A 12,556-nucleotide genomic window follows, 5' to 3' on the forward strand; every position below is an offset into this window, starting at 1 on the left:
AATGAACTTATTTCTACAAAAATCTTCAGGTGAGATAACTACTTTGCATCAAAAATTTGAAGAACTAGTTAACAAAGTGGATATTGTTAAGGAAGATCTGTCTTCCCAGGTTAAACAGATACAAACTGAAGTAAAACAAATTCACGATTTTAATTCTACAACAATCAAAGATAAAATGGCTCTCCGTAAAAAAATCGAGCAAATAGAGAACTATAATAGATGTTTGAATCTTCGTATACTAAATTTTCCTAAAGTTCCTGGGATCTCTCCAAATGATATGTTTAAAAGATATTTGTTAGAGAATTTGAAAATTCCTCAAGAAGCAATTCCTCCTATAAATAAGATTTACTATTTGCCTAAAAACCCAGTGAATGAAGGAGAAAATAGAGGAGGCGTTTCAGCAATTTTGGAACAATCATTAGAAAATTGCACTGAGAGAGCCACTCTTTTGGTGGCATTTGTTTTTGAACAAGATCTTAAAGCTATTCTTAGACTTTACTTCAAACAATCAAGAACTCCTTTTGGTGAAAATAGGATTTGGATTTATCCAGACGTTACAAAATCGACCCAAGAAAAGAGAAATTTTTTTCTGACTATGAAACAGGAGGTTTTGGAACTTGGGGGCACTTTCTTCCTAGCCTATCCGTGTAAATGTTTGATTCGATATCTTGATGTAAAGTATATGTTTTACTCACCTGAACAATTAAGAGCATTCTTGGATTTGAAAAAGTTGTAATTAAGTTGGATTTAATTTTGGATAAATACGGAGAGGAAGATCACACGTAGTCTTTCCTAAAAAGTATAAACTTTACCTAAATACTCCTATTAATATTACCACGTCCCCACATTTATAGTGGTCTAAGGAAGCTGATATTGTGTTATGTATAAGCTTTGTTTCTTTTTCTTATTATTTGTTATAAGCTGTGTTTGCTTGCGCAAGTGTTTAACTTGTAAAAAAATTGTTAAATGATAATAAATAAAGAATAAAAAAAAAAGCAGTTCAAGAGGAGCTGGCAACACTGGGGGTGGACCTCTGCTTGGAGATCACAGAGCTTGGGCACCAGGTTGAGGACTCCGAGCAACATATAGATGAGCATACGGAGGCCCTTAGTGGAGTAGATGCACAATTGCAGGAACTGCGGACCTCGAATGCAGTGCTGATGGATAAGCTTGAGAACTTAGAAAATAGGAGTTGGTGCTCCAGTTTACGCTTCCGAGGGGTACCAGAAGCTCCCAACTACCTGGACTGTAAGCGGGTGGTGCAGGCTATAGCAAGCTCTCTGTTGAATAGAGATGGGGCCACCATTGGACTGGACTGTGCCCATCGTGCACTGGGAGCACTCTAAACCTAAAGATACAGTTCTGCTTTTTAGCGACTTTAAAACTAAGGAGCAAATATTGCGTGTAGCATGGAAAATGGATAATTTCCAGTGAGATTTGTATCCTATTGAAAACTACCAGGATCTGTCTAGGGCCACCCTGAAGCGCCGCTTGGAGCTTCGGCCTGTGACCCTACAACGCGGGAATACAATATAAGCAGTGCCATCTGTTTGCTTTGCTATCTTACAAGGATGGCAAATTTACACCAGATCCGCACGGCAGCGGAGGCCCAACATCTCTTCCTGAACTTGGAGGAACACATTGTGGCACCACCATCAACCAGTCACAAGTCCACCTTGAGTCTCTCTAACAAACCAAAGTGGCAGCGGGTCACCAAAGGATCTGGCTGCCTGAAGCGTCAGCATTTGGTGAAAAATTTGCCTGCACCAACTGCAACCTGAAAAGACTATGAGTAATGGTCACGAGGCCCTGTATGTTTTCTGGCCACTCTTGAGAGCTACCACTGCATTTGTGGACTGGCTCGACTTATGAATGAGGCGCTGGTGTTCTGCAGTCAGTCATTTGGTTTTGGAACATATCGTTGGATGTTCTTGGTTTCTCGTTACTGGTTATGAATTTTCCATAAGGGATCAGCTATTCGGTAGGGGCCCTCTGGGAGGGTATTTGCAACCACTGGGGAGGAGGAATTACTCTTGGATTATGCTGCTGCTTCTGAGGGGGATCCCCAAGAGATTTGGAGTATTTTCTTACTTTGATATTACTAGGGGGAGAGGGAAGGGAGAGGATTCAGGGAGGAGGAGGGGGGACTTAGTTTTTGAGGTTGCATATGAGGGTTTTTTGGGGAACTAGTCTCTTCTGGAGGTCTCTTACTCTTTCTGTTGCCTTGGGAGTGCAAGGTGAACACTTTCCTTCTGTATATTTAGGGATCTGGATATAATTACATTGATTAGTTATAATGTTAGGGGTCTTAATTCTCCCTATAAACGTCAATTGTTATTTAAAGAGCTGGGGCGGATGAAGGCAGCATTGGCTTTTGTTCAAGAAACACATCTGCTTCGTGCTGATGAAAAGTATTGTAAGAATTCAAAATATCCCCATTTATATTATGCCTCTAATACTGTACACAAAAAAAACTAGAGGGGTGCTGATTGCTGTATCTGCAAAGTATTCCTGGACAGTTAAGAAGGTAATATGTAATAAAGAGGGTCGCTACCACCTTATTGGGCAGTGGGCCCAATAGTTTACACCTTACTTAATATTTATGCCCCCATTGAGGATCAGGGGACCTTTGTGTTAACTTGTGCGCAGGGACATCTTCTAGTTGGAGGAGATTTTAATCTCACGTTAAACCTATTTATGGATAACTCCTCCACAGGCATTGCTTATGCCTGGAAAGACAGGAACTACACCACAACCCAACACCTAAATCATATACTCCAAAAGCTATGACTCCTCAGCAGGCAACTCGTTTCACATGAGTCTCAACTCATGGCACACCTAGCCTCCTCATCAGGTCAAAATAATGCTTTTGGTTTGGCTACTAATAGCATAGTATTCTTATATAGCATTTTAATGAAAAATCAAAAAACACTTAGCTTCAATTGCAGACTGACTGATATTGGCCATGTTTCGCTGCTGCATCAGGGATGGTCCTTCAACAAACCAACATTCAATAGAACAGTATACAAAACCGTTCAGTGTCACATTATACAAACTTTCCTCATGCTACTTACTAACAGATGTGCTCACACCAATTAGAATCTTCACAAAGCATGAACACATAGTGTTAAGTAGGATTTAAAAAGGAACCAGCTGACCCACCCCGCTAATCAGAACACCCAGTCAAATCAAAGAGCTCCAGTCCAACTCAAGGTTCAAGCCCACTGGCAACATGGAGGTGTATTTTCAAAGCACTTAGACTTACAAAGTTCCATAATAACCTATGGAACTTTGTAAGTCTAAGTGCTTTGAAAATGAGCCCCATGGTGTTCAAAGAAAATATCCGCATCTGTTCGTTATAACGTATTAGAATCATCCCCTTGACCCCAACTCAATCATATCAATAACTCTCAAGTATGTCCCTTCTGTAGCCAATGGGAAACCAAAGGCGCCATCAATGCAATTTATGTTCATTCAACTGCACTTTAATAGGATGAACAGAGCATCCTACATACAATAAGCCACAGGGATACATAACAACATAAACCACACTAGCTGAATTACAGGTGATACAATGTCTTGCATTGAACTTCTTCCCAGACTGAGGGACCTCCCATTCTGTTCCCTCAATAGTATAATCACATCATTGACAACTATTACATTTTCTATGACCCACATTATCCGTCAAATGTGAAACATAGTCCAAACGTTTGTAAGAAAGGAATTTTCCCAAAGATCTACCCCGTGTATATTCTATCAAAAGGAGTTCAATAAAACAATGGTATAAAGACAGTACTGACCAGTACTTAAGTATAAGAGATATCACTGCTACTATCTCCCATGAATAAAGAAACACAGCTACCAAATGATCCTGGCTGGCTTGCGTATTGTATTGAAGAACAGCATCCCGGTGAGCAAATTTAGCATGCAAAAATGCGCTCTTAATCACTGATCTAGGATATCGTCTAGACAGGTAACGTTGCCACAGTTCATAAGTATACTCCCCGTGGATTTTATAGCCCCTGACACAGCTCTTGGAAAGGGTGAAACATGGGTGTCATGAAACACCTAGCTACCTGCCTGGGGTTACCCTGCTGCCACTTAGAGGGTTTATCCCCAGCACAGCTCAGGTCCGCCTGCACCTGCTGCTTGTGCTCTACACTACCACCCTCCTCCCACTGACTGGGTCACAACCACCTCTGGGTGAGTCTCCCACTCTCAAATTATCCCCAGTGATTTCTAGGTTACTGGGGCCACACTCCCAGTGGTCTCATAGTTCCCAGAAAGCAGTCACAGACCCCACACACAAACCATGAGGTTTATCAGTCTAGACAGGCAGAACGAACAAACAAATGTGTTTATTCTCAGAACTTGGAACAGTGGACAAAGAAATGTGCAAATAGCAAACTAACAAGAAACTGAAAAATGGATAAATTAGAAAACTAACTAAATATTTGCATACTTCCTAGAAAGTACCTAGGGAGATCAGTGCATATATAGCTGTTCACCAGTTATCAAATATAACAGGTTTTTTTACAGGGCTTCAGCAATGAGCTCTCCCTGTCTCTTCTCCCGGGCTGAAACTGAACTCAAAACCAGTAAAGTCCAAATGAGATGAGCTTCTGGGCCAATCAGAGCCCAGTCAACAAGATTTCAAATATATACTGCTTCTTGCTTCCTGCTTGTGTTAAAGAAAAAGAACATTGAGTTCCCTATAACAGCTTTACAGCAAAGAAACACCACCTGCTGGCCAAATAGGAGAAATATACTTACAGGATATAATTAAAACAGGAAAATATCTAATACATTTTACAGTCTTAAAACACACTGTTTCTTCACAATGGCCTTGTCGGGCATTTAATTATTTATGTCTTTACGTGGTAAATAAAACCTTCGTACTATCGATCTGCAGTTTTGTTGTCCATCTTAGATTTTGTAGTTTGCTTACCTGTTTGCTTTTTGGGTTTAAAATTAAATACCGGGAAAATCCACACTAAGCCCTATTCTATAAGGGGCACTCTGGGCTGAGCACCTTTATAGAATAGTACTTGGCATGGATTCCCGTACCCAACTTTGGATGCGAAAACTTAGAAAGCTGGTGTAACCACAGTATTCTATAATACTGCACCAAAAACTTTGGAGCACCCCTAACCTGCCCATGCCCCTCCCTACTGCTGCTGCTGCTACTGCTGCAACTACTACTACTACTTATTTCTAAAGCGCTGCTAGATGTACGCAGCACTGTACAATTGAACATGAAGAGACAGTCCCTTCTCGACAGAGCTTACAATCTAATCAGCACAGACAAACAGGACAAATAAGGGAATTACTAGGGTGGGAATGATAAAACCAGTGTGTTTTTTCTAGCGAAAAAGGTGCTGGTACTCAAATGCCAGGCCACCCTTCAGGGTTGGGGTGATCACTGAGGGTCCCACCCCACAATAGCCAGGCCCCCTTCAACCAGTCACAGAATCTATGACAAGGCAGAATTGGTGTGTAGAGCCTGAGCTCTTTTATTAAAACTTGGGGTCCATGGGTCAGGGTTAGCAGATAATAGAAAAGGTGCCGGTACTCAGTACCCCCCAGTACCCCCCTCAAATAAAGCCCTGGATAAAACAGACATGGGTACTGCCATGGCCACACCCCTTTTTTGGTTGCACACGCACTTTGGGCGCAGCTTTATAGAATAGCGCATAGACAGATCTGTGTGTAAGTCCAAATTAGTGCCAATTAACTTCAATTGATAATAGCTAATTAACCAATTAGTTTGCGCATGGATTCAGATTCATGTCCAAATTTGGACAACCTTTACAGAATCCGGGGGAAGGTTTTCTGAGTGCATTTGTGTGCTACTAGGATACTTCTGCATTTAGCACCCCCCCCCCCCCCCCCCCAAGCTTAGATAACCACATCTTTCTCTTTCTCTGTCTTTTACTTCATTTACATTCAGAAAACATCTCTCAGGTTTTTCTCTTATGTTAAAGCTGATTTTTTTTTCACGTAATGTGATAGCTAAAAGATGATAGCTCACTGATAGCAAGTTCATATAATTGCTAAGCATTGTTTGATGGTAAGGCAATTGGATGGTTTCTGCTTTGTTTCCATTGTGCAGTGAGACGATAATTACAGTGTTCCAGCCTTTATCCCTCAGCAATGGTCTAAATTTTAAACATTACAATAGAGTGTTGTTTTTTTTTTAAATTATTCTTTAGTCTTCCACTGTAGGATGAGCAGAATTTCAGATCTCTGCTATTGCTACATTGAAACTGTAGTCTTTGAATTGTTGCTTTCTTCTGTAAGTGCAAAGCTGTCATCCTCCAAGTATACTGCTTGTTCCCTGCTGGGAAATGGACTGATAACATTAAGCATGTGTAAGGCGCAATTCAACTTCCTTAGCAGAGTCATTTTTCTCAGAATAAATAAGACCTTGACAGGATGTAACATGGGACCCTGAGTTTACCAGGGGTGTTTAAGAGCTCCCTAAAACGTAGTGAAAAAGAATGTTATGTCTGCCTTTTACTTTTGCGTATTTTGGGACTTTAAATTCAAGGTCTGAGTATGTTAATAGATTTTATCAGCAGCCACAGACTGCTTTGCAACAAGAAAAGGAAAAGATGATTAGATCTGTGCTAACCATACTACATTCTTCTGATGCAATTTAGTGTTCAAGTTAATCTCACTTCCTGGGGGGACCTTAGATAAGTGCATTTCACTGGTAAGTGGACTGAAATAGAGTTGGTTTACAGTACTTATTTATTTGGATGTTTGCACACACCTTTTTCAATAGTAGCTCAAGCTGAGTTACATTCAGGTACACTGGGGCCCTCATGATCAAAAGCAAACTCTGGCGCTAGAGGCTGTTAACGCCATACTAGCGCCAGAGTTTGCAGCCGACCCATGATCAGAGCCCTCGAGCGCAGCGCACTCGAGGGCTCTCAGCGCAAGTAGCATGCAAATGCATGCTAATTGGCGCTTAACGCATTCATCCCCAATGATCAGCGACCAGCGCGCCAAAGATTGGGTCACTGGCCGCAGCAAAATCAACGCCAGCTCCGAGCTGGCGTTAGATTTTGCGGATCATTGGAGAGGAATGGTGAGCCCTGTCCAGCATGCAGTTGCATGCTGGCAGGCCCCCCTTCCCCCCCCCCAAGGCAAGCGTGAACGGGGGCTGGAGGTCCGGTGGGTCTCCAGCCCCCGAAACCCCCAGAAATCGTTGCTCCATCGACGGGGGGGCCACCCCAAATCCTCCCCCCAGCGTTCTCCTTAAATTCCCTGGTGGTCTGTGGTGTCGTGACACCCCCCTGGCCCCAGCCTGGCCCCCTCCCGGCCCCCCTACCTTGTGTTGGAGGAGGGACGCAGCCTGCCTGCCTCCCTCCTCTTCCTGTCAGTCGAAGCCCAAAATGGCGGCGCCCAGCACCGCCCACTGCATCCTGGGATGCACTGGGCGGGGCTACAGACCATGTAAGGGAATCGGGAGGGGGCCGGGATGGGGCCAGGGGGGTGTCACGACACCACGGACCACCAGGGAATTTAAAGACAACGCTGGGGGGAGGATTTGGGGTGGGCTGGAGGTCCACCGGACCTCCAGCCCCCCCCCCCCCCCCCCCGTCGATGGAAGAACGATTTCTGGGGGTTTCGGGGGCTGGAGACCCACCGATCCTCTAGTCCCGTCCCCCCCCCCCCCCGTCGATGGGTGGGAGGGTGGGAGAGGGTTTGGCCGGCGGCGGCCACGACATTTTCTAGAGGTTTGGGGGGGGGGGGGCCTCGTTGTTCGGGCCTCGGGCCAGGCTGTTTGACAGATTTGGGCTTTTGACAGCCCAGACCTGTCAAACAAGTGCGGGAGGATTGTGCTGAGCGCATGCTCGGGCGCAATTCTCCCGCACTTCAACATGATAATCAAAGATAATAGCGCTGCTTAGATTTGCATGCATTATCTTTGATCATCGATGCAGAAAAGCCCTGCGCTGTCCCGGCGCTATTTTTAGGGCGCTGTTTGGAACAGCGCAGGGCTTTTGATCATCTGGGCCTGGGTATTTCTCTGGAGGGCTCACAATCTAATTTTTTGTACCTGAAGCAATGGAGGTTTAAGTGACTTTCCCAAGATCACAAGGAGCAGCAGTGGGATTTGAACCGACCACCTCTGCATGTCAAGACTGGTGCTCTAACCACTAGGCTACGCCACATATGTCAGACATTCAGCACAAGTTCAGGAAAGCAAAGAAATTCTGGGCCCTAGTTCATCTAAACTGTGGGGTTGTCACCTGAGCTAGGTCAATCTTGAATGAGCAATTCATCCTTGGTTTTGCTACTGTGACATTGTAGGTTTTTACCTCCACAAGTCCATAAATGCAGAAGAGCAAAACCATAATTGATTCAGCCTGTTATAGAGGACATGAGTCAGGCAAATGATGTTGAGGTATGGTGACCCACCTAACAGGCAGATGTGTGTCTGTCCTACAATCATAGTACTTAAAAACGTAGAACCTAACCTAAGATTTCTGTTTTGGTTGCTACTTAGTTCACCAACAAGAGGAAGAATGTGGGGTTTGAGTTTAGCTCACACTTTACTCAGTAGCTTAGAGTGAGCTATATTTAGGTACAGTAGTTATTTTGCTGTCTCTGGATGACTTACAATCTAAGTTTGTACTTGAGGCGATGGTGGATTAAGTGCCTAGCCCAAGATCACAGCAGGGGGATTTGAACCTGGTGTCTCTGGTTCTCAGTTCACTACCCTAACCGTTAGGCTACTCCTAGCTACTTGAAAAGTTTTAACAGTCTCTCCCACCCATAATCAATATCTTATCAAGAATATTTTATGGGGCTTCTAATTATGTTTTCTTCTGGGATTGCTTGTAGGCAGTTTTAGCTTTTACTGTGCTAGTTTCGTCAAGTCTCGAAGCAGAACAATGCAAAACCAATTCATAGTAGTTCAGAAGAGCAGAAAATATGGTGGTTGTCATGAGCTTTGTTTTTCATTAAAAGTTATAATCGCTAATCAACTTGAAAGAAAACTATATCTGTGATGAGATGTGTTATGGATGGAAATGGACCAACCTAATCGGGTGCTCTTTTGTGAGCATTGGGGAAGAATACAAAATGACCTCATTAACATGAGCTTCATTACATTAGCATGCTATTTGCGTTGTTCATCTGTGCACTCATTTGTTCCGGAGCTCCGGGCCTCTGAACATTCTGCACAGGTAAATGTGTGCACTAGTATGGCGATATGGCCTCTAGTGCCCGCATTTATGTTTGAGCATTAGAGCCTTAGTGCTTTGCATCTAACTTGCCAGTGCTTATGCTGCTTCCCGTTTTCTTCATTTGGATCTGTGTTTTCCATTTTTTGATAGGCTATTCTAGCCAGGAACATCTATTTCACCTTTTATACATGACGGCTATTGTTTGTCCTGACTTTTACCTTTTTCAATACATGGAATACATCTGGTCTGGGCTTCCAAGATAGTATTTTTATACAACGTCCATCCCTGATTTAAACTCGTAACCTTTGCAGCTGCTCTGTTTAGCCTTTTTAGATCTTCATTTTAGTTATTAACTCAGGTTTGATTATGTTGTGATCACTATTGCCAAGCGGCCTCTAGAGGCTGACGAAAACTTCTTAAGTTTCTGCCAAAATTGAAACTGCAGCCAAACCTTATCACCTGGCTTTGGCCAAAATTGAAAACCAAAGTTTGGTTGTGTAAATGTGAGCCAATGATGCCCACTGGGGATTGTCATAGCTTGCAGTTGGCAGCCCTTTGCTAAACCCACAGGAGATTACCCTCCAGTTCCAGGAACTGCAAGCACCAGCTGACAACTGGGAGAGCCATTTTATCAAGGACTTCTCAACAAGTCTGGCACGTTTAGATTCCCAAGTCAGTGTTGATGTAGTTAATATCCTCTGAGACAGGAACTTTGTGAGAAAGTTTTAAAAAAAATGATTACCAGCTTGTTATGCTTACCCAAACTGTGCACAAGTAACAAGAGAAAGTAGCAGTGAGATTTTTCCTGTTTTTTATTTACAGTGGAGCACTGCTAGTACACAGCAGATGGGAGGCAAAGACCTTGGAACCACATACTGTCAGTGTGAATGTACGCGAATTATGTTTCTGGAGTTGTCTTACAAAATTTGTCAAAAAGCACTCACAGAACCAGGTTTCTCAGCTGCTTCCCGCCTGTCTCCAGAGTTCTCCAGTCACCAAAAAAGCACACACACAACCAGGTATTTTTGGCAGCCTCCTGTCTGCCTCTGGGGTTGTCTTACCTCATACAGTACTGTCCTGTAAGTTGCACGAACAGTGCCTACAATTTGTGTCCCATGAGCAGGAACAGCATGGAGTGCAGCTGATTGGGGCTTCACAGGGAGGCGATTGCTGTGTGGGGTTTCCTGTTCCACTTTGAGGGGGGCTGGACATGTGCAATGCAGTCAATGGTGAGCGCTGTGTGCTTCTGATCTTTGCCTTCTGTGGAGCAGAGGGGGAGGTTCGGTCGTGGGACCTCATGTGGTGCTCATTTCCCTTGGGGCTCGGTTGAACTTTGTAGCTCACTGCTGCAGGAGACCACCAAAAAACCTGGTGGGGTGTGTGTGCTTTTTTGGCAGTTTTTGTAAGTGAACTCCAGAGGTAAGTGGGACGCTGCTGATTACCCCCCCCCCCCAAATAATAAAACTAGGGCTGCACGTTAATTGTAATTAACGCATTATTAATTGCAATTAAGTATAATTTCAATTAATAATTAACAATGTGCTGCCCACTTTTTGCATCCCTCCTGCACCTCCCCCCTCTGAGCGTGGTTTGTCATCTCTCTCTCTCCTGGACTGCCAGCGGCTCTCTCTCAGGTCTTCTTCCCTTCCAACTCGGTTACCTTGTCAGCAAGTCTTTGGCCCTGCAGTGCCAGTGGCAGCCGTACTGAAAGGAGGGTTACGGCCTGCGCCAAGCTTTGTGACCCGTCCTGCCCCCTTCTGAAAACACAAAGTTATGTCAGAAGGGGGGGGGGGGGACGGGTCAGAGGGAAAAGCCTGGTGCTTGCCTCAAGCCTCCTTTCAGTACGGCTGCTGCTGGCGCTACAGAGCCAAAGGTAAACTGGGTTGGGAGGGGAGGGGACCTGAGAGAGCCGCTGGCAGTCCGGGAGGAGAGGGAGAGATGCCAGACTGTGCATGCAGGGGAGGGGACAGAATTGAGATAGAACCTCAGGGTGCAGATAGGGGAGGGAGAGAGAACAGCAGACAGGGCAAAAAGGGGAGGGAGAGATGCTGAACTGTGCACAGGGATGGGAGAGGGAAGGGGAAAGTAGGGAGAGGTGCCAAATTGAGGGAGAGAAGGAGGGAAATGGAGAAGAGAGAAGGAGAGATGTTGGCTCGAGAGAGAGATAATGGACTTGGGGTTGAGGAGGTGAAGGAAGAAAGAGAGAGAGAGGTGTTAGATTCAGTGGGGGGAGGGGTGTTGGAAGAGAATGAAGACAGATAATGGACCTGGAGGTAGAGGGGAGGAAGAGGGCCTCGGAGACCTGGCTCCTTCCACTTTAGGCTCAGGCCCCCTCCAAAGCTGCAGAACCTGTTCAATGGCTGGTGGTGTATCTAAAGCCCGCCAGCTGAAGAAATCCATTGCCTGAGTCATCCCCTTCTTCCTTGTACTGTCTCAGGAGTGAAGAAGTCAGTGGGGTGCCTCCAGCCACCAATGCTTGCACTCCCCAAGCATGCTCAGTTCATGCATGCTTGGGGAGTGCCAGCTTTTGTGGCTGGAAGCACTCCGCTGACTTCTTCACTCCTGAGGCAGCATAAGGAGGAAGGAGGTTGCTTTGGTTGTGGATTTCTTCAACTGGCAGGGCTTTGACATTCCCAACAGCAAAGGTTTTATATCTAATGTGGGGGTGGGGGGGAGAGGAAATGCATGCCCCCCCCCCCCCCCCCCCCAATGGACTGCTGGTTATGCCACATCTTTAATGGCACAATTTAAATTTTTAATCGAAATGCAGCCCTAAAAAAAACAAAGCAAGACTAGGCAACAAGGATATGTATCTGTATGAGCAGTATACCGAGTATAAATCAGACATTTTTCTTCTCTCCATTTACCTCTTTCAGATGAAAGAATTTCAAGAGAAGATGCAGTCACTGTTTCCAGCCATTCCAAGGAAACCAGAGCAGTCTGCAGATTCTGAAACCTTCAACTGGGAGAAGCTAGTTAAAGCCAAGTGAAGGCATATGACGAAGTCTATGTTGTTGCCTTATGAGAATTTTTGTAACATATTGAGAGCTTTCAATGTACTATATCCGAATATGCATGAAATGAAAGAATGAAAGGCAGTTGATCTGCTATGCAAGAAATAGAGCAGATCACTCACTGAGAGGATATAAAGCACATGATAGTCAAAGTTAAATATGTTGCACTTTTTTTTATACTGTTGCTTGTTTCATCCTGTTCGGAAAGCATTGGATGAAAAAAACTGACAGTAAAAATGGGGAAACATTTAGTTAGACCGCCAGTGACTTAAGATCATTTATTAATTTAGAGACTTATATTCAGTGGGTATTTATCCAAATACCTCAGAATATAAGCAGCTA

At 44.4% G+C, this 12,556-nt stretch overlaps 1 protein-coding gene across 1 annotated transcript in view; it reads left to right on the plus strand.

Annotated features, from left to right (window-relative positions):
* Positions 1-12,289, plus strand: part of TMEM242 (transmembrane protein 242) — a 35,127-nt gene extending 22,838 nt beyond the window's left edge. Inside the window, exon 4 of the mRNA XM_030195488.1 lies at positions 12,077-12,289. Coding sequence (XP_030051348.1) covers positions 12,077-12,190 — 114 coding nt within the window. The 3' untranslated portion in view covers positions 12,191-12,289. The remainder of the gene's footprint in view (positions 1-12,076) is intronic.
* The last annotated feature ends 267 nt before the right edge of the window (positions 12,290-12,556 follow it).

The sequence above is a fragment of the Microcaecilia unicolor genome, chromosome 3 (genome assembly GCF_901765095.1).
Source record: "Microcaecilia unicolor chromosome 3, aMicUni1.1, whole genome shotgun sequence".
In the NCBI taxonomy this organism is placed as follows: domain Eukaryota; kingdom Metazoa; phylum Chordata; class Amphibia; order Gymnophiona; family Siphonopidae; genus Microcaecilia; species Microcaecilia unicolor.